General features: G+C 49.1%; 1 protein-coding gene and 1 long non-coding RNA gene across 2 annotated transcripts in view; both read left to right on the top strand.

Annotated features, from left to right (window-relative positions):
• Positions 1–7285, top strand: part of LOC146802292 (E3 ubiquitin-protein ligase TRIM39-like) — a 65794-nt gene extending 58509 nt beyond the window's left edge. The window contains exon 8 of the mRNA XM_085621861.1: positions 5163–7285. Within this exon, the coding sequence (XP_085477987.1) occupies positions 5163–5707 (545 nt within the window). The 3' untranslated portion in view covers positions 5708–7285. The remainder of the gene's footprint in view (positions 1–5162) is intronic.
• Positions 7286–23047: 15762 nt separating this feature from the next.
• LOC146802291 (uncharacterized) lies at positions 23048–26706 on the top strand. Its single transcript, XR_014967375.1, has 3 exons — positions 23048–23150; positions 24660–24782; positions 26593–26706. It is a non-coding gene; the product is annotated as an uncharacterized LOC146802291 (long non-coding RNA).
• Positions 26707–26936: the final 230 nt, after the last annotated feature.

Genomic DNA, 26936 nt, shown 5'->3' with positions numbered 1-26936 from the left:
TGCTGTTCTTCTTAACCCATGTAATGTTCTTTAGTAAACTGCTTGAATGCAGTAGCATCTGATCATATGTGAACTACTCAGGTACAAATTTGGGGCTTTTTCATGCTAGATAACATTGTAATTAAATAAATAAACAGCCCTCAAACCTCTGCACACTTCCTCAGATCACAAATCACCACACTCTGCACTGCCCTCCACACTCTGCACTGTCCCTCCACACTCTGCACTGTCCCTCCACACTCTGCACTGTCCCTCCACACTCTGCACTGTCCCTCCACACTCTGCACAGCCCTCCACACTCTGCACAGCCCTCCACACTCTGCACAGCCCTCCACACTCTGCACAGCCCTCCACACTCTGCACAGCCCTCCACTCTCTGCACAGTCCTCAACACTCAGCAGTGTCCTCAACAATCTGCACAGCCCTCCACACTCTGCACAGCCCTCCACACTCTGCACAGCTCTCCACACTCTGCACAGCTCTCCACACTCTGCACAGCTCTCCACACTCTGCACAGCTCTCCACACTCTGCACAGCTCTCCACACTCTGCACAGCTCTCCACACTCTGCACAGCTCTCCACACTCTACACAGCCCTCCACACTCTGCACAGCCCTCCACACTCTGCACAGCCCTCCACACTCAGCAGTGTCATCAACACTCTGCACAGCCCTCTACACTCTGCACAGCCCTCTACACTCTGCACTGCCCTCCACTCTCTGCACTGCCCTCCACTCTCTGCACTGCCCTCCACTCTCTGCACTGCCCTCCACACTCTGCACTGCCCTCCACACTCTGCACTGCCCTCCACACTGTGCACAGCCCTCTACACTGTGCACAGCCCTCTACACTGTGCACAGCCCTCTACAGTCTGCACAGCCCTCTTGTTAGACCTGGCACCTTGGCGTGAGTCTCCCTTCCACTTTTTGTCGCTGTGCCTCATGTGTTTTGCTGGTGTTAGCTGCTCAGAGCACTGTGCCACTGCCAACCAGTGCCAAAGTGCAAGTGCTCCCTATGTAAAATGTATATGTTGGTTGGATTCCATGATTGGCTTATTTGGTTTACTGTCAGACCCCAGTAAAGTGCATCAGGAGTGCCCAGGGCTTGTAAATACAAATGCTGCTGGTGGGCTTGCAGCACTGGTTGTGCCACCCACAGAAGCGGCCTAGTAAAATGTATCTAGGGTCTGCCATTGCAGAACCTGCGTGCTGTCTGGTACTGTCATGCTGACTGGGCAAGTGCCCACACTTGCCAGTCCCTAAACCTTCCCTTAACTTCATATCAGTCACCCCTATGGTAGGCCCAAGGGCATGGTGCATTGTAAGCATAAGGTAGGACAAGCCCTGATGTGTGTGGCATGTCCTAATAGTGAATTACAGCCATTTTCGTTTTTCACTATTGTAAGGCTACCTGTCCCCTTAGGCCAGAATGGGCTGTTAAGATTGTTACATCCTATGATCCTAACAGGCCCAGGGAACATGGTAGAAATTCGAGTTTAGTATGCCTGAACTCAGAATAATAAAATACATCTTTTAGTAAAGTTATTTTAATATTCTGTGTTTGCAAATGCCACTTTTAGAAAGTAGGTATTTGCTTGTCTAACCATTCCAGCCCGCCTCTGTGTGATGTGTATCTGCTGTCTGGTTTGTGTGAGTGACAGGGCTGGGGAAACCCAGATGGGCAGGGCTAGGTAGCCTGGTGGTGAATAGGAAGATTGGCAGGTAGATGGGTGGGAGGAGTGCACCTGGACTCTGAATAGGGCTGTGCTCTGCCACCACAATGCTGGCTCCACCCCCTGTGGAGTGTCTGATGGCTCTACCCTGCTCCCTGAAAGAAACAGCCTGCCTCACAACAACAAAGTGCTCAAGAACTGATTTGGACTGGGCAAAGGCCCCTCTATCCCAGAGGAACAAAGGAATTAGGGGTATAAGTATTGGGACCCAGCTCCCAAGAAATTAGATCAGATCCTGCTTAAACAAGAAGAACCTCTGCCTGAGGAGAAGGAACTGGGAAAGCTGTAAGGAGGAGTACTGTCCCTGACCTGGGGGATTGGCCTGCAGTGGTTGCCTTGCTGCTGGAAGGAGAGGAGAAAAGACTACAGAGACTTTTATTTCAACTTGTGCTAAAAGATCTCCAAGGGCTTGAACTGAGCTTGCCCCCTGAACGAAGTCCCAGGACCAGTGGACTTCACCCCCAGCTTCCCAAAGTCTTTTGGAAGTGCCTGCTGCTGTTGTTGGGCCTTCTGAGGGACTGCGTGTCGCAAGGAGCTGGAAGCGCGACTCAAGGAGGAGAAGCGTGCCGCCGTCGGAGCTGTTGCCGCCGCATCTCGCAGAGAGTGTCGCCGCTGCAGCATCGCATCGAGCGGAAGCGTCTCGCATCATCCAGAAGTGTCTTGCAACGCCGAAGAAGCGTGTCGCCATCGCAGCCATCGTAGCTGATGCATTGCACCGCATCGAGAGGAGAGTCTCGCATCGAGAAGGAAGCGTGTCGCCATCGCAGCCATCGTAGTTGTCGCATTGCACCGCATCCCGAAAAGCGCCTCGCATCCACGGAGAAGCGTGCCGCCGTCGGAGCCGCTGTCGTCGCATCTCGCAGAAGGGGTGACGCCGCTGCAGCATTGCATCGAGAGGAAGCGTCTCGCAACGTCGGAGAAGAGTGCCGCTGCCAAGGCCGCTGTCGTCGCATCGCGTAAAGGGGTGACGCCGCTGTAGCTGACACATCGAGTCGAGCCTTCTCGCAACATCGGAGAAGCGTAACGCATCTGGAAGAACTTCGTCTTTATTTCTTTTGCACCAAAGAACTTCATCGCATCTGCATCGCTGCAACACTTTCGTTGCCCTGCGTGTCGCATCTAAGGTACATTGACTTAAAGTGTCGCATTTAAGAACTTAAGAGAACTAAGCAATCTTCTACCAACTAAGCAACCGTATTGTGTGTTTTTAATCGTTTAATGGTCTTGTGATAATCCTATATAAAGATTCCTTATTTTTAATATACATACCTGTGTGGTGTCCATTTGTAGTGTTGTCACTTGGTTACTGTATGTGTTCACAAATGCTTAACCTATAACGCTCTGAGATAAGCCTTGTCTGCTCGCGCCAAGCTACCTAGAGGGTGAGCGGGGGTTATTTTAGGAGTGTAATCCCCTTACCCTGACTAGAGGAAAGGTTCCCTGCTTGTCACAAGTACCTACCTGTGCCAACCAGAGAACCCGGATTCTAACACCTCTACACTCTGTACAGCCCTCTACACTCTGCATAGCCGTCCACACTCTGCACTACCTTCCACACTGCACAGCCCTCAACACAGCTCTCCACACTCTGCACAGCTCTCCACACTCTGCACAGCCCTCCACACTCTGCACAGGCCTCCACACTCTGCACAGCCCTCCACACCCTGCACTACCTACCACACTCTGCACTACCTACCACACTCTGGACAGACCTCCACACTCTGCACTACCTTCCACACTCTGCACAGCCCTCCACACAGCCCTCCACACTGCCCTCCACACTCTGCACTGCCCTCCACACTCTGCACAGCCTTCCACACTCTGCACAGCCTTCCACACTCTGCACTACCCTCCACACTCTGCACAACCCTCCACACAGCCCTCCACACTCTGCACTGCCCTCCACACTCTGCACTGCCCTCCACACAGCCCTACACACTCTGCACAGCCCTCCACACTCTGCACAACCCTCCACAATCTGCATTGCCCTCCACACTCATCCCTGCACACTCAGCACTGCCCTCCACACTCAGCACTGCCCTCCACACAGCCCTCCACACTCTGCACAGCCCTCCACACTCGGTACAGCCCTCCACACTCGGCACTGCCCTCCACACTCTGCACAGCCTCTGGAAACGAGGGGATGATGGGTAGAATGTTGGAATAGTGGTGTGAAGACGAGAGGTCGGGGGCGCTGAGGGGTCCCCATTCTTCTTGAACTCTTTATAAATAATTTGTATATAACCATATCATTAGTGGCATACACTTACATTAATTAGTTACTTATGCTGATTATATTGAGAACCTGTTTACTTACATTTTGTATACAGTTATTCTTGTGGTATGTAACGTTTTCCAGCAATGCTAAAGCCTAGAACCGGCAGTCTAGAACCAGGCACTGGGTGCTTCAGAGCCCGGCAGTCTAGAACCAGGCACTGGGTGCTTCAGAGCCTGGCAGTCTAGAACCAGGTACTGGCTGCTTCAGAGCCCGGCAGTCTAGAACCAGGCACTGGGTGCTTCAGAGCCCGGCAGTCTAGAACCAGGCACTGGGTGCTTCAGAGACCGGCAGTCTAGAACCAGCCCGGCAGTCTAGAACCAGGCACTGGCTGCTTCAGAGCCCGGCAGTCTAGAACCAGGCATTGGGTGCTTCAGAGCCCGGCAGTCTAGAACCAGGCACTGGCTGCTTCAGAGCCCGGCAGTCTAGAACCAGGCACTGGGTGCTTCAGAGCCCCGCAGTCTAGAACCAGGCACTGGGTGCTTCAGAGCCCCGCAGTCTAGAACCAGGCACTGGCTGCTTCAGAGCCCGGCAGTCTAGAACCGGGCGCTTCAGAGCCCGGCAGTGCAGAGCCACAGACCCTGCCCTTCGGACTCCTCTCCAGAGCTGGCTTGTGTCTTTTCTTTCTTCAGTATTAGAGCTAATTATGTCTGGTAGAGGCCAGCCGGATAGTACAAGGCCTGTCAGATTTATTGGTAGAGTGCTTAATTTGAGCGTGTGTTTTCCGGTGCTCGGCACCGGCGCTTGTGACAGTTGCACATGCGGTCTGGCTAATTTCGAGATGACCACAACAGCAATCAATAATTCATTCAATATACATTAAAAATGACTATCACCTGCCAGCCTAGCACTCTTAAGCCTGGAATAATCTGGTGTGTCACACTTGTAGGCGTGTGATGGTTGTAGTGGTGTTTGTAGGCGAGTGATGGTTGTAGTGGTGTTTGTAGGCGTGTGATGGTTGTAGTTGTGTTGTTCCTATCAGTGACAGCGCTGCCAGGGGCAGTGTGTGGCGCCAGCTGCAGTGGCCGCCTGATGACAATCCTGGCACTTAGCACTGGTTGTGAGCACCTGCCTGTGGGTCCTCCTTGGTTGGGTGAGTTGTTGTTACTACTACGAGTGGTTGATGACCTCTGACCTCTGTTTCTCTCTCTTGCAGCTGCGGTGACCCTGGACCCGGACACCGCTCATTGGAGCCTCGTCCTGGCCGAGGACGGAAGGAGCGTGAGGCTGGGAGACGAAGACCAGGGTCTGCCCGACACGGACCAGAGATTCATTTATGCCGTCGCTGTGCTGGGGAGGGAGAGGCTGAGCTCCGGGAGGCATTACTGGGAGGTGGAGGTGGGGGGCAAGACGGACTGGGACCTGGGGGTGTGTGACGAGGCTGGGAGCAGGAAGGGGAAGATCAGAGCATTACCTAAGAATGGATACTGGACAGTGTGGCTCAGAGATGGTAAATACAAAGCTCTCGCTGGACCCTCCACCCCCCTGGCCCCCCGTGTGCCCCCCAGGGCTGTGGGTCTCTTCCTGGACTATGAGGCGGGCAGGCTCTCGGTGTACAATGTGACTGACCGGTCTCTACTCTTCACCTTCTCTGGGGGCTCCTTTACCCCCACCCTGCGGCCCTTCTTCAGTCCATGTCTCAATGATGGAGGGAGGAATGCGGGGGCGCTGCGGGTCCTGCCGGTTACAGGACAAGAGTGAGAGAGTGTCTGCAGCGCAGATGAGAGAGCGCTGTAACCAGGGAAAGGAGCGCGGTGTAATGGAACTGGTGCTCATTCGTGTTGGCGCCATATAGAACTGCAAACACAAACTCAGTGTATGTGCCCTGCACGGAGCAGCTGAGGAAGAAACAACAAACCTGCTCCTACAGAGACTGACTTCTGTTGCCCAAGGGTCTCCTTCCCTCATAAACACTGAGGGAAGGATTGAGTCAGTCCCTAGATGACACAAAACAATTGGCGCTGTGACGTAATGTTACTTATTTAGGAAGGAGGGGTGAAGAGCCAGCAAACGTGCATGACTGAAACAAGAACCCAGCTGCAAAAAGGCTTGTCTAACATTGCTGGGAAGTCTTTGGTTTTATTCAGAACTTACCAGCAAATTGCATTATGGGACATGTAGTTTCCTTTTACAGGCTCAAATAAAAGAGCGCACACAGTGATATTGGGTAATACATCTGCCTTGGCTGAAGGTGTCACATATGACACGGTGTCACTTAGCAGCTATGGAAAAACAAGCATAGGCAAAGCCAATAGTTCTTACATTGATTCATTTATTTATTTTAGGAGTTTTTTACAGCGCTGGCCAGACCTGAAGGCATCGGAGCGCTTTACAACATTTGTCACGTTAGAGTGATACAGTCTGGCAACAGTATATATGCTGGCTCAGGGCGTTTTGACAGTCTTGGTGCGAGGTAGATCCTTAATACATGGACGTCTGGTAGTATTCCCGTTGTGTGCCTGTTGACTTCGACTCGACCTCCTGCGGTGAGGTGGGATAAAGTCAGGGGTCGTGGAGACGTAGGAGGTAGAAGACTTAATGTACCACTAATAGTGCCCTGCGGTGCGCTTTGGCTTGAGGACGGTAGCTATCGGTACGGGAGAGAACGATCGAGGAAGAGGTCTTTGAGCTGTCTTTTGAATCTTACAAAGGAGGGGGTAGTCCTGATATGGGCAGGAATGGAGTTCCGGATTTTGGGTGTATTTCCAGCGAAGGACCGGGCTGCGTTTTTTTCTCTGAGTGATTTCAGAGGGATGAGGAGTAGAGTGTTGGTGCTCCTGTGGTTCCTTGTCCGGACGGCTTTTTTGAGTTTGGAGGCCAGGTAGTCTGGTTTCCCTGTGTGCAGGGCTTTGTGCGTGAGGCAGGCAGTTCTGAAGCTGGCACGCATTTCAACCGGGAGACATTTTAGTTCTCGGAGTGCGGGGGAGATGTGATCATATTTCTTAATTCCGGTGACCATTCTGGCTGCTGCGTTGAGGGTTGTTCTGAGGAGTGGAAGTGGGATTTTGCGGTGCTGGTGAGGACTGCGTTACCATAGTCGAGTCTAGACACCACCAGTGATTGAGTCGCTTGCTTGAGGTCCTTGGGTGGGATGAAGGGTTTTATTTTGTACAGTACTTTCAAGTTGAGGAAGGCGCTCTTTGCGGAGTTCTTGATGTGCTTTGCCATGTAAAGTTTTGATAAACTCATGCGTTTTTATCTTTTGTTACTTTTTTTATTGCCAGCATATGCCACAAAAATAAGAAACAAAAATAAACATGCAGCTGCCTAACCATGACACCTGAATTGTAGCAATAAAGTTTCATTTTCAAAGAACGACCACAATAGAACCGTGTGAATGCTTCATATTAGGCCGTTGTGAGCGGCTGAAGTGGGCCGACCGATTCCACTATGTTGTATGCTGTAGCAGAAGCAAAATATGAATGAGAGAAAAATAGACCAATTTATGAAGATTTTCACTCTCTATATGTATTCTTTACTTGTATGTTGCTTGAATACAAGAGGCTGGCAAGACAGGTACAGCCATCTCTGTGCAAGACTTAAAATCATGCACGAAGGCCAGTTAAGAGGGGGCTACAGAAACAATAGAGAACAAGCATTGAGAAAGCCAATAGGTACAAAGCTGGCTGCCAGCCTTTTGGCTTTGTGAATGTTTGTTTTGTCATGTTTATTGCAGAAACGTTACTGTTGGGGTTGCTGCTGTTTCCTGGTCATTAATGAAAAACACTGGCTAAAAGTAAAAATATTTCTCAGTCTCAAAGTGCAGGCAATGCCATAGTAGTGACCGACTCTGACGGCAGCGACTGTGTGGGATTGATATAGATACAGACGTGAGGCGGCTATCGAAACAGTAAAGTACAATGGAGAAGGTGCTGCGAGCATAGTACAGAGTTGCATTAAGGCAAAGTAGCTCTTGTTGAGAAGCCATTCCAAGCACAATGGATAACTTATTGAGACAACCATTAAAAGAACTTCTACAGACCCAGTAGCAGGAGCGCTCTTACCATGTATGTCGGATCAAAAGAGACAAATAGAAAACGATAATGGTCTGATAGACACCAAACCTTCCGGGCCTTCAAGCACACACACTTCTCGTGTAGTAATGTGAATTATTATTGTTAGCCTAATATTCTCATGTGATTAGGAATTCCACAAATGTCACTGAGATGTTTCAAACAACCTTGCGTGTAATCTAAGACGTTGTCTTCACATAAAGGCTAGCTCAGCGCCTTTAATGGTATTAGGGATGGTGTGAAGCTCCTGGACCTGTTTATCCTGATCACAGATTGGTCGATTCAGTTACTGATTTCAAGCCAATCGATGGGACAGAATTGGGAGGGATTCAGGCCGCAGCCGGCTCTTCAGCCCAATGTTGTGTCATGAAATGGAAGGTGGATTTGTAGAGCTTATCACCTGTGAGGGTATCCAGGCACCAAGAGGCATCATAGACAGCATTGTCTGTAGGCCTAAGGATTATTCGATTAAATTAACAAATACATAGTGTGCTTGCTCCATGAATATGTACTCCTGTCATATTAATGTGACCTGTAATATGTAAGCGTAAATTGAAAAACAAAAACCTCTTGAAAATCACAGAATTTAGAAAGAAAACTAAAAGTGAAGTTCATGGACAGCCAGGATTTCTGAGCATTGGGTACAGTATTTTCTCTCAATCCCAAAAATTATTCCATCCCTAACTAAATGTTCAGAGTGAAGAAATTTCTTTTTTATTTCCTTGCAGAAGATCAAGGCACAAGACTACATTCCAAAGCAGCACCAGCCATTACCAGTTGTGACGGATGGTCTATGTGTATCCTGTTTTCTTTATTTTATTATTTAAATTGGTCTTTTGAAAAAAAAAAAGAAACCTCGGAACCTATTTCTATCTTCGGGTGGGTCAGCATGCAAGAAAGACCGAAGAGTGAGAGTAAAAGGCCACTTTATTGGGACAGGTGTGCAGTGATCTCAAAACATCACAAAAATAATATGAATCCCACATCACTAATATATATTCATCCTCATCAAGACCTTTTATTCAGATAATTATTTATCCATAAAAGCAATTTAAAAATACTTAGCATATAAAACTTCACATAAATACAGTTGTTTGTGCTCGATATTACACTGTACATAAATATATAAGCGAAAATCCTAAAATACCTATAAAATCCATTATATAAAAGTCAATTTCTTAAGAACAGTTGTACCAAAGTATCCTCGGGTTCAAGGTACTGTAAACTCTAATCTTCAAATTCCAAATCATCCGGTTCTGTTAATTGTTGTCTTCTGGCAAGAACACGTGTAATATATGTTGAGACAGTGTAACAGAATATTTCATTCTCAAGGGGGCATGGCCTGGCGCCGATGGAGTGAGCAGCACAGCTTGAGAGCTCCGATTGGCTGGCTGCCATCCACCTCCATCCTGATGGATCCCGACTAACATTCTGCCCCGGAGAGCGATCCCCAAGCTCCCCCCCACCCCCCAGGTACGACGGAGCTACTGAAGAGAGTTGCACAGAGGAACTGCAACAGGGGAGCAGGCACATCCACGGAGAAATGACAGGTATCCCAGCGGCCACGTTCCTGAGCTGAGGTAGGCCTGTCCTGCACAGACCGGATAGCGTGAGCGACGGCAGGCGAGGCCCAGGCTGGCCCAGAACCCATGGACCCAGACAGAGAACTGACCATAATCAAGATATCTGACCTGAGCACTGCGGGGCTTGAGAAGTGGGAAACACAGCAAGAAGAGGAGCCCCAATGCAGAGGGACAGAACAGCGGTGAGTCCAGCGGAGAAGAGGATGCTGCTGATGGGGCAGACTGTGAGTGCGACCCCCTGAACAGAATGAGACTCTGGAAGGGGCCCCAACCACCGGAATTAGAGCATGAGACCCCCCCCCCCCCCCCCTCCCCGACTGGTGCCGCCATAAAGGTGAGGCCGAGAGGGGCATAGATTGGAGAAGCGAGACCGGTGCAAGAGAGAAGCGAGGCGCTGTGCTGACGCAACCCCAGGAGATGAGACAGCCTGGCTGGGGTGAAGAAAGAGCATCAGCGGAGCAGGCCGGAGACGATGCAGCCCACAAGATAGGAAACTGCGCCAAAGAGAAGGGATACCTCTGAGATACTTGACGATAGGCCCCCAAAACCGGAGCACTCGGGTGGCGCCGTAGAACTCTGCTGCACACAGAATAAAGCTCTGGCAGGCCCAGGAGCCTTGAGAGGCACTCCCCATACAAATTAAGCCATGAACTGCGCAAATAGCGACATACGTCACCCAGGCACGACACAGCAAACTTCTGAGCAGGCAAGTAGGGCTGGCAGGGTGCAATAGTTAATAGCGCATATCCTTCGAAGAGTGGAGAACCCTGGTCAACAGGCACAAACTAACAGGGGCATAAAGAATAATACATATCTGGAGGGAAAGATGGGGAAATCCCAAAGAAGCAGGGCAAAGATGGAGCCTCCGCTGAAAGAACGATAGAGGAGAACAAGGATCTTACTACAGGCCATAACTTCCTCCAGTGACCGATTAGAGGCCAAGATAGACTCCATAGGTGTGTATCTGGGCATACTCACAGAAGATCACAGACTGACAGAGTGTCATCGAATGAGCGTTAGCTGGCACAAGCCTCTCCAGAAATAGCAGCTATGAAAAAACAGTTGGCTACCCCCGAAACAAAAGTGCACACACTTGAATTGCGAGCGTAGGTCACCGAAAACAGGTCTCGCAGAAATAACATTAGAATAAGAGACTACCTGAGAAAGTAGATGCGCCAACATGGTAGACTACCTGGATAACTGGATACGCACAGAGGTAGCACCGGAAGACTATCAGAGTTCTATGTATTAGAGAGAGCCCAGTGAGTACCGGTGAGACCACCTATACCTGGAGCCCCTCCATGAGTAGTGATAGCAAAGCTGCTGTACTACAAAGACAGGGACCATATATTAGCCTAGGAACAGAAAAAGGGGGATATCAAGGTGAATAATGCATCAGTAAGACTTTCCGGATTTCTTGAGAGAAGTACAGAGGCAACGAGGCTCTTTTCAGAGCATAAAGCAAAAACCCCGCCAGCTGAACTATAAATATATAATGCTCTATCTGGCCCAATTGCGAGTGACCCTGCCAGATGGAGCTAAGTTCTTCCGAACCCCGCAAGAGACCTGGGAATGGCTGAAGGCACAAGAGGGAACAGGACCGGCCCACGAGGCACCCTAGTCAAGTAGACAAACAGACAGACCCCGCCCAAGCAGAACTAAGAGAGACGCATTGGCCCCACGCAGGAAGAGGCGTGAATAGAAAGAAAAAAGGTGATGGAGGTGGTAGCATTGATAAGCGGGAAGGAGAGGGGGAAAGTGCAATCCGAAGACGAACTCCGAACAGGGCTCCTGCGAGTCTGAGGCCCGGAGCACAGTACTCCCAGAGGCGACACTGCAGACTGCTGATGACGTTATTCGAGGGATAAACGGATGCGGTCGCCGAGAAGAGACTCTGGGGGACATTTGATGCAGTTGGCCCAGAGACAAGGTACTGGGGTTGCTATGGGGGCAGCTTGGCGAGGACTTTCTGATATGAGCAAGCTGGATAGCAGCAATAAGGGCCGACGGAGCCATAGACCACCCCCCTCGGACTACACAATCTGCAAGCAACCACTTGCTTTACTAAGTTAGCAGTTTGGATGGGAGGCATTTACCTACTTGTCCTGGGGAGTGGGAGTTGAAGGAATGGTTTACAGTTTATACAAAGGGAAGGACTTGAGTTGCACCGTTTGCAGAACAGAGAGCCCAAGCTGGTTGAGGTGACAGAGGTAGGGTGAATGACAGGGATGCCTACCCCCCATTCTTAATATGACACCTGATGAAAGGCACACAACCATACAAATGCATGACTTGGAAAATTAGAGGGATGCATACAATGGCCAAGAGATACAAGGTATTTTCCTACCTCCGAAGATGGGGCGTCAAAATATTCCTGCTTCAAGAAACGCATGTAACGCAAAAAGAGGGGATAGCGAGGCAAAGGCGCTGGAGGGGACAAGACTAACTTACCAAATACTCTGCTTCTGCGTGAGGGGCTATGATATCGATCCAGGCAGGGGTCCCCTTCCAACTCATAGACTCCCTAGTAGACCCAGAGGGCTGCTTCGTGGCCATACGAGGACGGCTGGAGGGTCGCGGCGAGCATAGTGAGTGTATATGCCCCCAACACTGACCAACCTGCTTTCTTTAACCAACTAAACCATCTCCTGGCTCCATACCTGACTGGCACAACGATCGTGGGGGGAGACTTTAACACCGTGGGTGACATCCTCCTGGATAGGTCCCATCTCTCAGTATGGGATTCGCTGACAGTGCACGCATCACAGGCATTTAATAACTTGCAACATCAATGGGGACTGCTGGACTAATGGAGAACCCTTTACCCAAGGGACAGGGATTACTCTTACTACTCAGCAGTCCACGAGCTACACACGAGAGTAGACACACTGCTATGCACGGCAGATGTACAGAGCTTAGTACACACTGCATAATATTTGTCACGTACAATCTCAGACCACAATCCAGAGCTAATCAGTTTTAATTGGGCGCGCTCTAGACCTGCGATTCCCACCTGGAGACTCCGCCCAGACACCCTAGAAAACCAAGTATTTCGAGAATTGGGGACAGAATAACCCAATACTTCACTGAGAATGAAGGGACAGCCTCTTCCCCACAGGTAGCGTAGGACGCCTTTAAGGTGATATTGAGAGGTCATTGTATAGCAGAAGCTACAAGGGTCAGGCGTACACTCCTCAAGGAAGTTAAGGAGGCAGCCGGGTCTCTCTGGAGGGTTGGAGCACAGACACCTAGGACGCCCAGAGCTCCAGGAAATGGAGCTGGAGGCTAAAGAGGAGGTGGTGAGGCAGATGGAAAGGCTCAGGTGCTATGACTATCAGCGCTACCTAAAGCGACCACAGGCAGAGAGGGATAAATTGGGGTGCCTTCTAGTGTGGCTCGCAAACCCTAAAGACAAGGGTTCACCAATAGTAGACCTGGACGATGGGGAGGGCAACAGACAATACCCGCAGGAGAAGATTAATTATATCTTCGCTGGGTACTATGCTGGGCTATATAAGAGTTCGGCGCAGTGCAATAGAGTGGAGACTCAAGAATATTTGGACGGATTGTGGATGAGACGCTTAGCCCCTGAAGAGACCAAAGAGTTGGGAGGAGACATTACACTACAGGAGGTGCGAGCGGTCATTAAACATATGGCATGCAATAAAACGCCGGGCACAGACTGGTTGCCGGAAGAATTGTACGCCACGTATGTGGAAGAATTGGCCCCTGGCTTGGTTAAGTTGTATGCTGAAGCCCAGGACACAGGGATACTGCTGGAAAGCACTAGAGAAGCCCTCATAGTTCCGGTGCTGAAGGTGGGGAAACTGGCATTTGGTCACATGGCGTACAGGCCTTTATCCATGCTAAACATGGATTACGAGATCTTAAGTTAAATATTGGCAACCCGGCTATTGCCGCACATGTCGTCGTTGGTCCACTCTGACCAGGCCGGATTTATACCAGGGCGGAACACAGCCATAAACATACAAAGACTCCTAGCTATTATGGACGCAGAGGACTATAATAAGCCTGAAGCAGTGGTCTATGCTGTAGACATTGAGAAGGCCTTTGATAGTCTTGAATGACACTTCCTATACGAAGTGATGACATTGATGGGCCTGGAGGGGTTTGTGACATGGGTAACTGCTCTACGCAAACTCAACGGCCAGAGTGCGTATGGGGAAGACTATTTCTTCCAAACAGATGATGGAACAAGGGACGAGGCAGTGATGCCCACTGTCCCTTCTGCTATTTGCTCTTGCTATGGAGCCACTTGCTTGCCGAGCGAGAAAGAGGCAGGATTACAGAGGCCAGGTGATCAGAGAGACACATCGTCGCAAAGCACTATGTGCGGATGACCTACTACTATTCCTCTGAGATACGACTGCGGATCTGGAAGGGGCGCAGGCCATGTTGGAGCAATTTGATAGATTATCTGGCCTCAAGGTGAGCAGACAGAAATCGAAGTTATTCCCTTTGGAGCCTAATAGACCCCCACCAATAGACGAGATGGGCAACGTACCGGAGGCGAGTGGGTAGCAGAGTGCCCTATTCTCCGGGCCTGCTTTGACACTTTCCAAGGGGGGGGGCACCGTGCGGGACTCGAAGCTTGGGAGGAGGCAGGACTGAGAGTGGTGGGAGATCTCTACTAGGACTCCAAGAAGCTCCCTTTCGAAGAGTTACAGGCTGAATATGACCTGCAGGAGGCCATGTAGTGTGGTTCCTATAGTACCCCTGCAGGACCTGCGCTTTTGGATAACATACACTGTGGGTCGGGTGGTAGACTGACTCTGAGCACCCCCACCAAGTATGTTAGCCTTGTTTGCATTAGCTAGCTCACAGTGCCACTAGAATATCCTTTTATCAGAGAGATTCGTTTTTGGCAACCTCAAAACATAACAAACCCTGATTCCTCAGACTTGTGGAAACAATATACTACTTTTCACCCAGTCACTTGTGGTTGCTCATTTGGTCTCAGAGAGATACACAGAAGAAACAGTCGAGCATGTTTTCAATAAGAATTTATTGCACTGTTGTTCTTCTCGTGTAAAATAAATGAGCTGCTACAACTGTTACACTGTAGCAGAGATATAGGATCAGCAGTACAGTGAATAAAAAGGAATACTACCTTTTTGCAATAGTCATGAACATATACATGAATGTAAAATGCATTTATAAAATAAAGCACATACTCCTACGATGCCTGTCTAGATGTACCTAAGTGTACCCAGCATGTGAATAGGTGTGGAAGAGCTAATAAGCCTAAGAGCCAAGAATCCTGCTAGGATTTAGTCGAACCCCATTACCTGAATAATGAGAGTGTGGGACCTTGTCCTGGTCTCGAGTTAGACACCCCGCAAGGAATGGTTAGACCACTGTCAGTTGGAGCGACTGTATGCAGGAGCCTCTGCATCTCTGGTCAGTGGGTCGGCCTTGAAGTCTCGGTTCCCTCCTAACTACTGATAGCAAGAGGTGCTGTATTTATACAGAGTCCCGATGCCCCTTGTGCGTGTGTTAGCCTTTGTTTAGTATGAGGATAACGTATGGGATTAAACCTTGTGTGTAGATAGAGGAAGGTGAAGTATACCCCCTGGGTAGGGTTCTCATAAATTATTCATATGTGCTAAGGATGACGTCTTAGCAGTATTGATTGGGAAAAACCCTCCCTCTGCATGGAACTAGGTGAAAGATTTAGTCCATAAAAGGCGTTCAATCCTTAGAAGGTGTTCTGTCCCTATAAGGCGTTCTGTCCTTATTAGGAGTTTTGTCCTTATAAGGCGATATGTCCCTAAAAGGCTCGTTCATGTGAAATGAAGGGGAGATGATGTAGGGAAAATGGTATGATGTTCTCTGGACCTAGATTAGAGTACCGATATGAAACATAACCGACACTTTCTTATGCACAGAGCTGTCACTTTGAGCATCCGGAAGCACTGGGGCATGGGCACCACAGGGCCCAGAGCATTAGAGGGCTGTAGATATGTAGCACTCTTGGTAGGAAGGATAAAAACGGTTTCTTGCCTTTATAGGGCGATTCGCCATGATGTGCAGAAACCCCTGGAGTGAGCATGCTTGCAGTGGTAGGAGCACTTGGGAAGGCTGATCTCTGAGACCGACTGAGAGACCATAGTAGAAAGGACAACAAAAGTATGTAGAAATGCGAGGTTCAAACGGATTAACTATTATGTCCTCCATACGGCGTACGTCACACCGATGCGAATTAGATGATATTTTGGAGTGGACACAGTCAATCAATCAGGGAATTGTAAGAGCGCTACTCACCTGTGAGGGTCTCAAGGCGCTGGGGGGGAGGTGGGAGGGGGTACGCCCCTCCGTTCAGCCGAAGAGCCAGGTCTTGAGGGTCTTCTTGAAGGTGTTCAGGGAGGGGGCGCGTCTGATGTCTGCCGGTAACTCGTTCCAGGTCTTGGCTGCAATGTGGGAGAGTGATCTTCTCCTTGATCTGGCTCAGTGTATTCGCAGAGTCTCAGCCAGTGCGAGGTTGGATGATCGCAAGTTTCTTTTGGTTACGTGGAAGTTTAATCTGTCGTTGAGGTATTTGGGTCCGTTGTTGTGCAGGCATTTGTAGGCGTGAGTGAGGATAGTGAAGGTGACTTTCTTCTCCACTGGGAGCCAGTGGAGTCGCTGCCGGTGTTGGCTGATGTGTTCGTGCCGGGGAATGCCGAGGACGAGTCTGGCTCCGGTGTTCTGTATTGTTTGCAGTTTGCGGACGAGGGACTTGTTGATGCCAGCGAAGAGTGCATTGCAATAGTCGAGTTTGCTGATGATGAGTGCGTGGGTGACTGTTTTCCTTGATTCGGGGGAGTCCATTTGAAGGTCTTTCGGAGGTGACGGCATTGACCTGTCGGTTCATTGTGAGTGATGAGTCGAGTACGATGCTGAGGTTCTTTGCGTGGTCTGAGGGAGTAGTTGGGCTTCCGAGGGCAGTGGGCCGCCAGGTGTTGTGGGGGTGAATGAGGTAGATGGAAGAGGTTAACATCAGTATAGGGAAAGGTGTGGATGAGTATTTTGAAGGAAGAGAAGCTGTCAGTGGTAATGGATGTGGAACGGTTTAGTAGTAAGAATGGTTAGTTAGTAGAGATTGATGGATTAGCATTAAAACTGTGGAGAAGCTCACATTGTGGAAATATAAGTGGTTTGTAAAAACATGATTTGGGTAATTTTGGTATTGTACTATGATGAGTGATTAAGCATTTTGTATAATAATAAATCACATGGTAATGGTAAATTATCATTTGTAGTTACCCCTGACGAAGGGCTCCTGTAGCCTGAAATGCATTGGGTATTTTAATAAACGCTGCCTACGACGATTTTTGCATCACTTTGTGTTCTTGTACGAGGCCCAAAGCGGCACAACTCAAGCATGGGAAACTTTGAAAATAGCATCTTATTCCGCGTGTGGATCAAAACAAGAGTAAAAGCAAAAAAAAGACAAAAAGAAGGAATAAATGGAATACATTGAGTAATAAGGAGGAAAATATAAATAGCGCTGTAATGGCGTAACTTCACTGTGCGATTGGTTTGGGGCGAGATGACGCCCTACATTAAGTTGCTGTTTATTGAGGTGACATGTGGGCATGTCACTTAACCAGTAAGCACCCATTCTTGGAGGAGTATTGGACAAACATGGAAAATATATGAATAATGGTGTGCATTCCATCACCATAACAGTACCACCAGGTGTTGTCCCATGCTGACAGAGTTGCTCTAAGGACGAGGACTTCTGTTTTCTCGTCGTTGAGTTTTAGGCAGCTGTTGGTCATCCAGACTGCCAATTCTTGCATTCCTCTCTGGAACTTGTTTTGCGGTGGTGGGGTCTTTGATGAGGGAGAGGCTGAGCTGGGTGTCATCGGCGTAGGATACGATGTTGAGGCCGTGTTGTCGGACGATGTCTGCGAGGGGGGCCATGTAGATGTTGAAGAGGGTCGGACTCAGAGATGACCCCTGTGGGACTCCGCAGGTAATGTCAGAAGGGGCAGAGAGGAAGGGCGGTAGTCTGATCCTTTGGCTTCTTCTGGTGAGGAGCGAGTGGATCCAGTGTAGGGCAGTTCCTTGTATGCCGGCGTCGAGTAGTCTGGTGATTAGTGTGCAGTGGGTGTCAAAGGCTGCAGACAGGTCGAGGAGGATGAGGGCTGCAAATAAAGAGAAACTGAAACCGACACACATTGACTAATCAGGAGTCAGCAAATAGGACCGATATTGAAGCCAATGAATAGTAAGCAATGGGCAGGCTCCAACCTTCATTTGCTGAACAAAATGTCTCACAAGCGACAGTGCATGTCTTGTCTCAGACAAGACCTAAAATGGGCCTGTTCAGTATTAACGTACAGCCTTAACTGGGGTGCAGTGTGCCCATACAACGCTGCGCACTAGTGTCACTTGACCTGCTGCACTCCTGCCTACGTTTCTCCAAGTTCCCCACTCTGCCTGTCTTTTGTTCTGTCCTATCTCTATCTTTTTCCCCCTTTTATGCTCTCCTTCCAAACCCCTTCCTCTGTCTCTCTTTGCCTCTTCGGTCTCTGCAAAATCCTTATCTGGTTCCTCTCTTCTCTAAAAAACATCCTTAGTTCTGGACCCTTTTTCTTCCTCATCCCTTTTGCTCATCCTTATCTCCTTTCTGTCATCCTTATTGCCTTTTTCCATTCTGTTACTCTTTCCTCTCCCCCTTTCCTTTCTGTCTCTCACCCTCTCATTTCTCTTCTCCTCTAGCTCTACTTCTACTCCCTTGCAGCCCTCCTACTCATCCTCCCTGAAGAGTAAACTCGGAGCCAGTTCTCAGGCATTGCTTGGGGCCGACTCACAAAGAGTATACACAGTCGTGGCAGAGGCTCTGCAGTCATGGTGGAATCTCCACATTCCAGTTTCTCATTGCGGAGATTCCACCACGAGTGCAGATACTTTGCACAACTTAGAGCATCCCCCATGACTGCAGAGACTCCGTCATGCCTCAGAGCCTTTGCCATGCCTGTGGAGACTCTGCCATGACTCAGAGCCTTTACCACGACTGTGAAGACTCCACCACGACTTGGAGCCTATGCCCCTACTGCAGAGACTCAATCACGACTTCGAGCCTCTACCACGACTGCTGAGACACCGCCATGACTCGGAGCCTCTGCCACGCCTACGGAGACTCCACCATGACTTGGAGCTTCTGACATGATTGCAGAGACTCTGCCATGACTCGGAGCATCTGCCAAGCCTACGGAGACTCTGCCATGACTCGGAGCCTCTGCTGTGACTGTAGAGACTCCGCCATGACTTGGATCCTCTGCTATGCCTACAGAGACTCCCCCATGACTTAGAGCATCTGCCACGACTGCTGAGACTAAGCCATGACTCAGAGCCTCTGCCACGCCTAGAAAGACTCCACCACAACCTGGACCCTCTGCCATGTCTGCAGAGACTCCACCATGACTTGCATCCTCTGCTATGCCTGCTGAGACTCCACCATGACACAGAGCCTCTGCACGCCTACGAAGACTCCACCACAACTTCGAGCCTATGCCCCGAATGCAGAGACTCCACCACGACTTGTAGCTTCTGCCGCGACTGTGGAGACTCCGCCATGACTCGCATCCTTTGCCAAGCCTACGAAGGCTCCACCATGACTTGGAGCCTCTGCCATGACTGGAGAGATTCTGCCATGGCTCGGAGCCCCTGCCACGACTTCAGAAACTCAGCCATGACTCGGAACCTCTGCCATGCCTATGGAGACTCCACCATGACATGGAGCCTCTGGCACGATTGCAGAGACTCTGCCATGATTCGGAGCTTCTGCCACAACTACTGAGACTCCACCAAGACTTAGACCTTATGCCCTGACTGCAGAGACTCCGCCATGACATGGAGCCTCTGACCTCCTACAAAGACTCCACCACAACTTGGAGCCTATGCCCCGACTGCAGAGACTCCACCACGACTTGGAGCCTCTGCCACGACTGCAGAGACTCTGCCATGACTCGGAGCCTCAGCCACGACTGCAGAAACTCTGCCATGACTCGGAGCCTCTGCCACGCCTACTGAGACTTCACCAAGACTTGGACCCTATGCCATGACTGCAGAGACTCCGCCATGACTTGGATCCTCTGCTATGCCTACAGAGACTCCCCTATAACTCGGAACATCCGCCACGACTGCCAAGACTCCGCCATGATGCGAAGCCTCTGACCGCCTACAAAGACTGCACCATGACTTGGAGCCTATGGCCCGACTGCAGAGACTCCACCACGACTTGGAGCCTCTGCAAAGCCTACGGAGACTCCGCCATGAGTCTGAGCCTCTGCCACGACTGCGGAGACTCCGCCATGACTCTGAGCCTCTGCCACGACTGCAGAGACTCGGCCATGACTTGGAGCCTCTGTCACGCCTACGTAAACTCCACCACGACTTGGAGCCTCTGACACGATTGTAGAGACTTGTGAGAAAGTGCCATCTTTCTTGCATGGTATGCCCCCACTTTTTGCTGAATTGCTGAATGTACTTTGACTGAGTGTGCCCTGGACTCCTGCCAATCAGGTGCCAGGGCCTATGTTCCTTCCCTAACACAAACCAAACCCAAATTGGCAAACCCTGGCCACATGTCAGCCCCTGGTAAATGGTACCTTAGGTACCCAGAGCCTTGTGACCAGGGAAGGCCTCTAAGGGCTGCAGCACTCCTTGTGCCACCCTTAGAGGCCCTGTACCCTTACACACACACACTGCCTTTGCAGGCTGAGTGTTTGGGTGCAAGACAAAAACAAAGTCGACATGACACACATCCCTGTGTGCCATGCCCATCACCTACACTGCCATGGCATACATCAGCCACCCCTCTAGCTGGGTGCCTTATGCCAATGGTGTGGGCACAGGAGCAGGAGCCCTGTGCCCCTACAGTGCCCAGGTCCATTCCTGAGCACTGTAAGTGCAGTGCTGCCATTTAAGAGTACATGGTGCTGGGAGCTCGTCAAACACGAGCTCCACAGCACCATAATGGCAACACTAAAGACTGAGAAGTTTGGTATCAAACTTCTCAGCACATTAAACCCACACTGATGCCAGTGTGGGATTTAATGTACCCAGCACCCCATAGGGCATCTTAGAGGTGCCCCCTTAAACCTAACCTACAATCCACGTCTGCTCTGAGGCTGCCTAGGCTGCCACCCAGCAGACATGTTGCTGGACCCCTGGGTAGGAGAGCCCCTGCTCTCCTGGGCCTGCAACAATGCACATCCTGGGCGAGGTGCTAAATCTCCTCCCCCAGGATGGGCAGGGGGAAGCTTCAAAGGCATGCCGCCTCTGTGAGCTTCCCCAGGCCACTGCAACCCCCCACTCTGGCGGGAAGCTTTGGACGGAAACCCCAAATAAGGACAGGGGATGTGCCAGCCTGCCAACCCCACCCCTCAGGTGGGGGAGGCGAGGTGAAGCACATCTCCGGGCTCTCGCCATCTTGAAGATGGGGAGCCCTACCCTATCAGGACTAGGCTACTGCCCCCCTCCCACAGGAGAGAGGCAGGATAGGGGGTGTACCCACCCCAGGACAGGGACCCATTGGTCCCTGCCCTTCACCTACCTGTAACTAACCCTGGACATAGTTCGCGTAGCCGCACTTCGCGAAGCTTCGCGAAGATGTACTTGCACTAAGCGACCTTCGCGAACTTGCGTAGTTGCTTGGGGCGCCCGTTCGCGATGGCTTTTTCTTGTTCGGGAGCGCGGTGAGCGTGTTCGGGGAGCTGTTTGCATGCTCGGGGGATATATCTCGCGATCTTACCCATGCGGTCGCCAACAGGCGCGGCCATCTTGTTTTTCAATTGTCCCGCCCGCTCGCGATGCCTATTTCCTGTTCCGGGTCGCGGATAGTGTGTTCGCGATGTGCATTGACGTGTTCGGGAGCGCATTTTACTTGTTCGCGATGAATAGTGCATGTTCGTGAGAAATATTGCGCGAACTTACCCACGCGGTCGCGAATGGGCGCGGCCATCTTGTTTTTCACTCTATGCTATGGTTCTGGGCCTACTTTTGTATCTACCCTTTATCCTTGCAATCCTTTGTCTTTAAAGCATTTTTTCTGACTTTTTTTAGTTATTATCTATCTCTCTCTTTGCCTAAGTTTATATTTTGCATTTTATTTCTACTTTTACTGTGTTTTTGTTACTTTTATACAGTTCTTTCTATTTCTTCCCCCTAACTTTTTTTTCCCCTTCTAACTTTTCTTTTCCACCTCCCACCCACCCCAGAACCATGGCCAAGGGCACACCAAGTCCGAGTGCCAAGGGCAAGGGACCTGCAGGAGCAGAGAAGGGCCGCCTGCCTTGCGGCAGAATGCGTCCTGCAGGGGTGCAGGCCCGGCAACTGTTTGGGCAGGAGGAGGTGGCCGCCCTTGTTTTTTTCATACAGTGCCTCCTCCCCTTGACCTTGGCGGCAGGCCCGGCTCCGGGTACGCTACCCAGGAGCGGCACCGTCGGTGGGCGAAGGTGCGCTGGGCCGTGTTCCGGTGCTCTGGGGTCTGCCGCACCCACAATCAGCTAGCCCACTGGTGGTCTGACATCCTGGACCGGGAGCAGGACCTGTTGGAACTGCTAGGTGTCGAGGTCGTCGGGCTTGGTGAGTAACTGATTGTGTATATTAAATTTGATGAACAACAAGATTACTGCTGCGTGCCAAGCGTTGCTGGTAAATGACGTTCCAAAAAGCAAAATGTTCTTTGATTTAAGCCAAGGACCCAGGTGCTCGGTGGTACTCTTACTTGTTTGCAAGTTAGTTTGCGCTAGCTTGTGCTGCTGATGCTGATTATGTAAGTTTATTTTACAGAACTGAAGTTAGGTAATGCGATTTGCTAGAGAGACTCTAGTCCTTCCATTGTCCTACTGTGAAATAGTGGTGGATGGATATTGGATACTAGGTTTAGTTTGTTAGTATTAGTTAATAATTGTTTTATGCGGTCTGCATGACGCCTCCTCTGTCACTGATTGCTGCTTACCCCAGTCCTCCGTCGAACCTTTTGTACTTTGTTTAGTGAGTGGTAGGCTTAGCATGGTCAGTCAGTAGCAGAACTAGATCAGAATCATGCAACCAACCTACAATTTGTTGTATGTATGTATGCACTAATGTATGCATGTGTCCTCCATCTCATCTACGCATTTGATGGCTGAAAAAAATGGAAATGCAGACTTAGTGAACAATTGGCCCGTCTGGAATAGGTGGTGTAGGTCAGGTGGTACTTACTAGGCTTCGTATTGTAATCAGAATGATTATGGAACACTGGAGTGTTCATAAATAAGTAGACGATCCGTGAATGCAGGAAGAAGACAGTAGTCGATCCATCTGATTAGATAGGTCAATTTTATTGCAATTGTTGTTTCCTAAAATGTTGTTTGACTTATTTTTCAAAATGATTTATTATTATTTGTTTCACAGCACTCCTTAATGTTTGTCTTTCTTTATTATATTTTACATGATCATCAGCACCACCCAGGGGCAACAAGACGGGGTCGGAGTCGGCGGGGGAACCACAGGACCGCTCCTCTACCGAGGCTCCTGCTGCTGGCCCCAGTAAGTCCTCCAGTGGTTATATTGACATTTATATTTCCCTAACTTTTACTGCATCTTTTTTTTCCGAAATATAAATTATGGTTCCACTTTCTAATTCTATTTTTTACAAAAGCTTACTTATTTGACCTTGACTATCTGTTTCCAAATTCTGTTTATCCCTGCCTCTAACTAAGTTGCTTCTAACTGCCTCTGCTATGACTCTCTGTACTACTACTACTACTACTACTATTACTATTATTATTATTACTCTGTCTGTAGCGAAGCTTGCACAGTTGCCCACTCTTTATAGAAGGTTTTCTTTGGAATAATAAAACTCTGATTGACCAATAGCTCTAGCCACTGTGTCCTGTCCTTTGGGTTGTCCTCTTCAAGTCTTCTCAATGTTGAGGCTTTGAGAATTACCACAAACAAAATGGCCAACCTGATATTTGACTAGTATTTTTGATCGGATAGTACATGATACTACTATTGTCTAGTGATTCTGCAGAGCCACATACAGAACTATGCACAACAAAATAGGATGTTGCTGATGGGAGGTTGGACCTTACTGATCACACCTCAGTCCGAAGAACCCACGATCCCCTGACCGACTAGCTATAGTGTCTCACATTAGGGTCCCACTCCCGACCCCCCCACGAAGAAGATACACAATGTTGATGATGACTGAGACAGACAACCCAGAATATAATAATTAATAACACCATTTTGCTCACTCACTTGTGTAAGTCCACCCCACCACACCAAATACCACAGAGTCTATGTGTAAGTTCAAAAGGTTTATTTGAAACAAGTATCAAACTCTGTACATCGTTAATATGAAATTTAATTTACTACAGCCATAGTCAATAAGCCAGCAAAAAGCCTAAGATTAAAACAGTAAACATTTACAAGTGCATGACAACAAGAACAAGAGCCAAGATCTTTTGAATTCTGGAAGACCCCTCACCGTAGAACGTAGAAATACTGGTTACATCATCTTGCATCCAATATGCTCTGTAAGTCTCTGGTTTGTAGAAGGGAATCTTCCGCCTATTATATGAGAAAAATGCTGCGCGTTAGCCGTTAGATAGTATACTGGTGAATGCAAGCATTTTGCAGTCATGGCAAAAAGTGTAACATGTATGTGATGGCTAAGCAATATGGACTAAACAAACTCAATTAGTGGGCTGTTTTTCGACCTCTTCACTTGTACGCAACAGTCAAGTGGCCTCAAAGGCATCTACTGCACATGTCAATAAGCTGGCAGGTATAATTAAATATGCGCCAAAAGAGTAGTAGTCGACATGATGAATCTAAAAGGGTTACACATGGCTCAGGCTAACTTGCAAAAGAGTAGAGTAGGACTAGATGACCCTAGGAACCATATCACTACTAGTGTCTGTCTACTGACAGTACTTACTGCCTAGTGCTGATGTATGTTGTATTAACTTTTTTTTCAATGTTCCAAGTGAACAATTAAAATAGGGGGAGGTTTCCAGGCATCTAAAAATTTGTGTTGTTTTTTTCTAGGCACACTACCATCCACCAGTGCCGGCGGGGCCAGCGGCGATGCGGCCATTCCGGAGGGGGCAGGAAAACTGGCGGCACCTGCAGGAGAGACAGGGGGGGAGCCAGCAGCAGTGGCCGGCGGCGGTAAGTTATATTCATTACTTCTTGACATTACTACTAGATGGAAGTGTGTTCACTATTTCACTGTACTGTGCGACTTATTAAGTTGTAGTGAACATTATACAACAGTTGAAGAAGACACCCTTTACTTAGCATTAGCAGCGTGAGTTGAGTAACCAATGGCCTCTTCTATTTGACTCCAAAATCAGCTGTGAAGGTTTTATGGAGAAGACAAACTCAGACCAGATGACCTTGATGGATGTGTTGAACAAAGAGGGAAAGAACTAAGGGTGGAAGGACAGGCGAGATAAATAATATGACTGACTGGCAGAGAAGGATATGTTGTTGGAAGCATGCATAGGTGGCTGATAATAATCAGATCAGATGCATGGGTTGTTGAAGGATGGGTGGAAGGTGAAAGAGAATGCCTGCCTGGGTGGGCGACACAGTATGGGTGGATAGTGCTAGATAGCAAGAATCAGCGTTGTTTGGTTCTCAAAGCCAAGGCAAGCAAGGAAGGAGCGGAAGCATGGGTGGTTGTTGGTGAAACCAACTAAGTATGAGATATATAAAAAAGAAGGATAAACGTTTACTTTAATGGATGTATGCCTGGATGTACTACTACTACTATCATCATCAATAGACAGTATAGGTGGAAAGTGTCACTGGAGATTCTTACTTTGAAGAAAATGTAAAAGAAACTGCGCAACAGTAGCAAAGCGTAGGGGAATATAGGTAGTATTATCAGAAGAATACAGCAGACTTGCAGTAGTTTGTAAGCACGCTATATATATATATATATATATATATATATATTATCAAGCGGAAGCCCCTTCCTCCCACTCTGGGGACCACTCCCTACCTATTATTATTTATGTATTTTCGATTGGGTCAGCCAGCCTGCAAAGGGTGGCCTATCTGTTGTTTATGGTTATTGGTTACACAATCAATGAAAGCAAAGTACCCTCTGCAGTAGCGGTTGGTGGTGGGAGTGTTTGCGGGCGGTGACATGGGTAGGGGACGGGTGGGTGGCACTGGCGAGTAAACTGTGTATTACGGCCAAATACAGGTAATCAACATAAAAATAAATAACATTATTTTCAATGTGCGCACTGCACCGCCGAATGCGATGCAGTGCGTGCAAATTGTTTTTTTTTAATGTATGGTTTAATTACCTGTGATTGTCCTTAATCCATAGTTTACTATCCCCACCCTGCACCTTCCCACGTCACCACCCGGCAGCACTCCCACCACCGACCGCTACTGACCTGATGTCGTATCGTATTAGCATCTATAATATGAATATAAGCAATGATCATTGGATCAGATTAATAATAAGCCTTTTTGTAGTACCCAGGGCAGGGTGTAAGTGAAATTGTGCATTTGCCCTCATGTAACAGACAGAGTATGGCCAGTGCCACCGGCCGTAAGGCGTCATACAAAAATATGAGCTTCCCCACCTGCAGACAGTAGTAGTAAATAAAACTAACGTGAGTCTGCATCATGTGGCTCATATAAGTTTCTCTTGGGTGCAAGCTTAGCTGACTGAGCTGGCATGCCGGCTACAACAAGGTTATGTAATTGGGCTAAACTACAGATAAGAACAACACGACTGGTGTACCGGAGTACATAGAACGATTATATTTCTAATGTCGGAAACTCCCACGAATGTTAGAGTCCAAGGAAGTAGGATTAGAGATACTTACCACCAAATCACAAATGTTATGAACTGTGCTTGCTAGTGATACTGTGACACTATGTGTTGAATGATTTTAGTGTTTCTGTTTTGCTAAGAGTATTGGCTACAACATGTTCTTTTTCTTTCTTGATATAGATACTCCTTCCACATCAACAAAACCATCTCGGAAGGAGTTGGCCGCTAGGGCCCAGCGCAGTAAACTGGAGGCCATTTGCGAACATTATCGCCGGCTGGTGGCTCAGGCGGAGGAGGAGAAGGAGGCGGCTGCAGCTGCAGCCTCCTCCAATGCCCCGGGCCCCAGTCCGGCCCTGGCTCCAGTTTCACGGCGCCGTGGTCCGGCAGCTGCCCGCCGCCGCGCCTCCATTTCAAGCACTGCTGCCCCCCACCCTGCATGTAACTGCAGGGAATTTCGCCGCCAGCTGCTCCGCCGGATGGCCCGCTTAGAGGAGAACCTGGAGGAGCGGGTAAAAATCCTGGTG

Source organism: Triturus cristatus, chromosome 8 (genome assembly GCF_964204655.1).
Source record: "Triturus cristatus chromosome 8, aTriCri1.1, whole genome shotgun sequence".
Taxonomy (NCBI): Eukaryota; Metazoa; Chordata; class Amphibia; order Caudata; family Salamandridae; genus Triturus; species Triturus cristatus.
The sequence above is the reverse complement of the archived record's forward strand: the minus strand, read 5'-3'. Positions and strand labels throughout refer to the sequence as shown.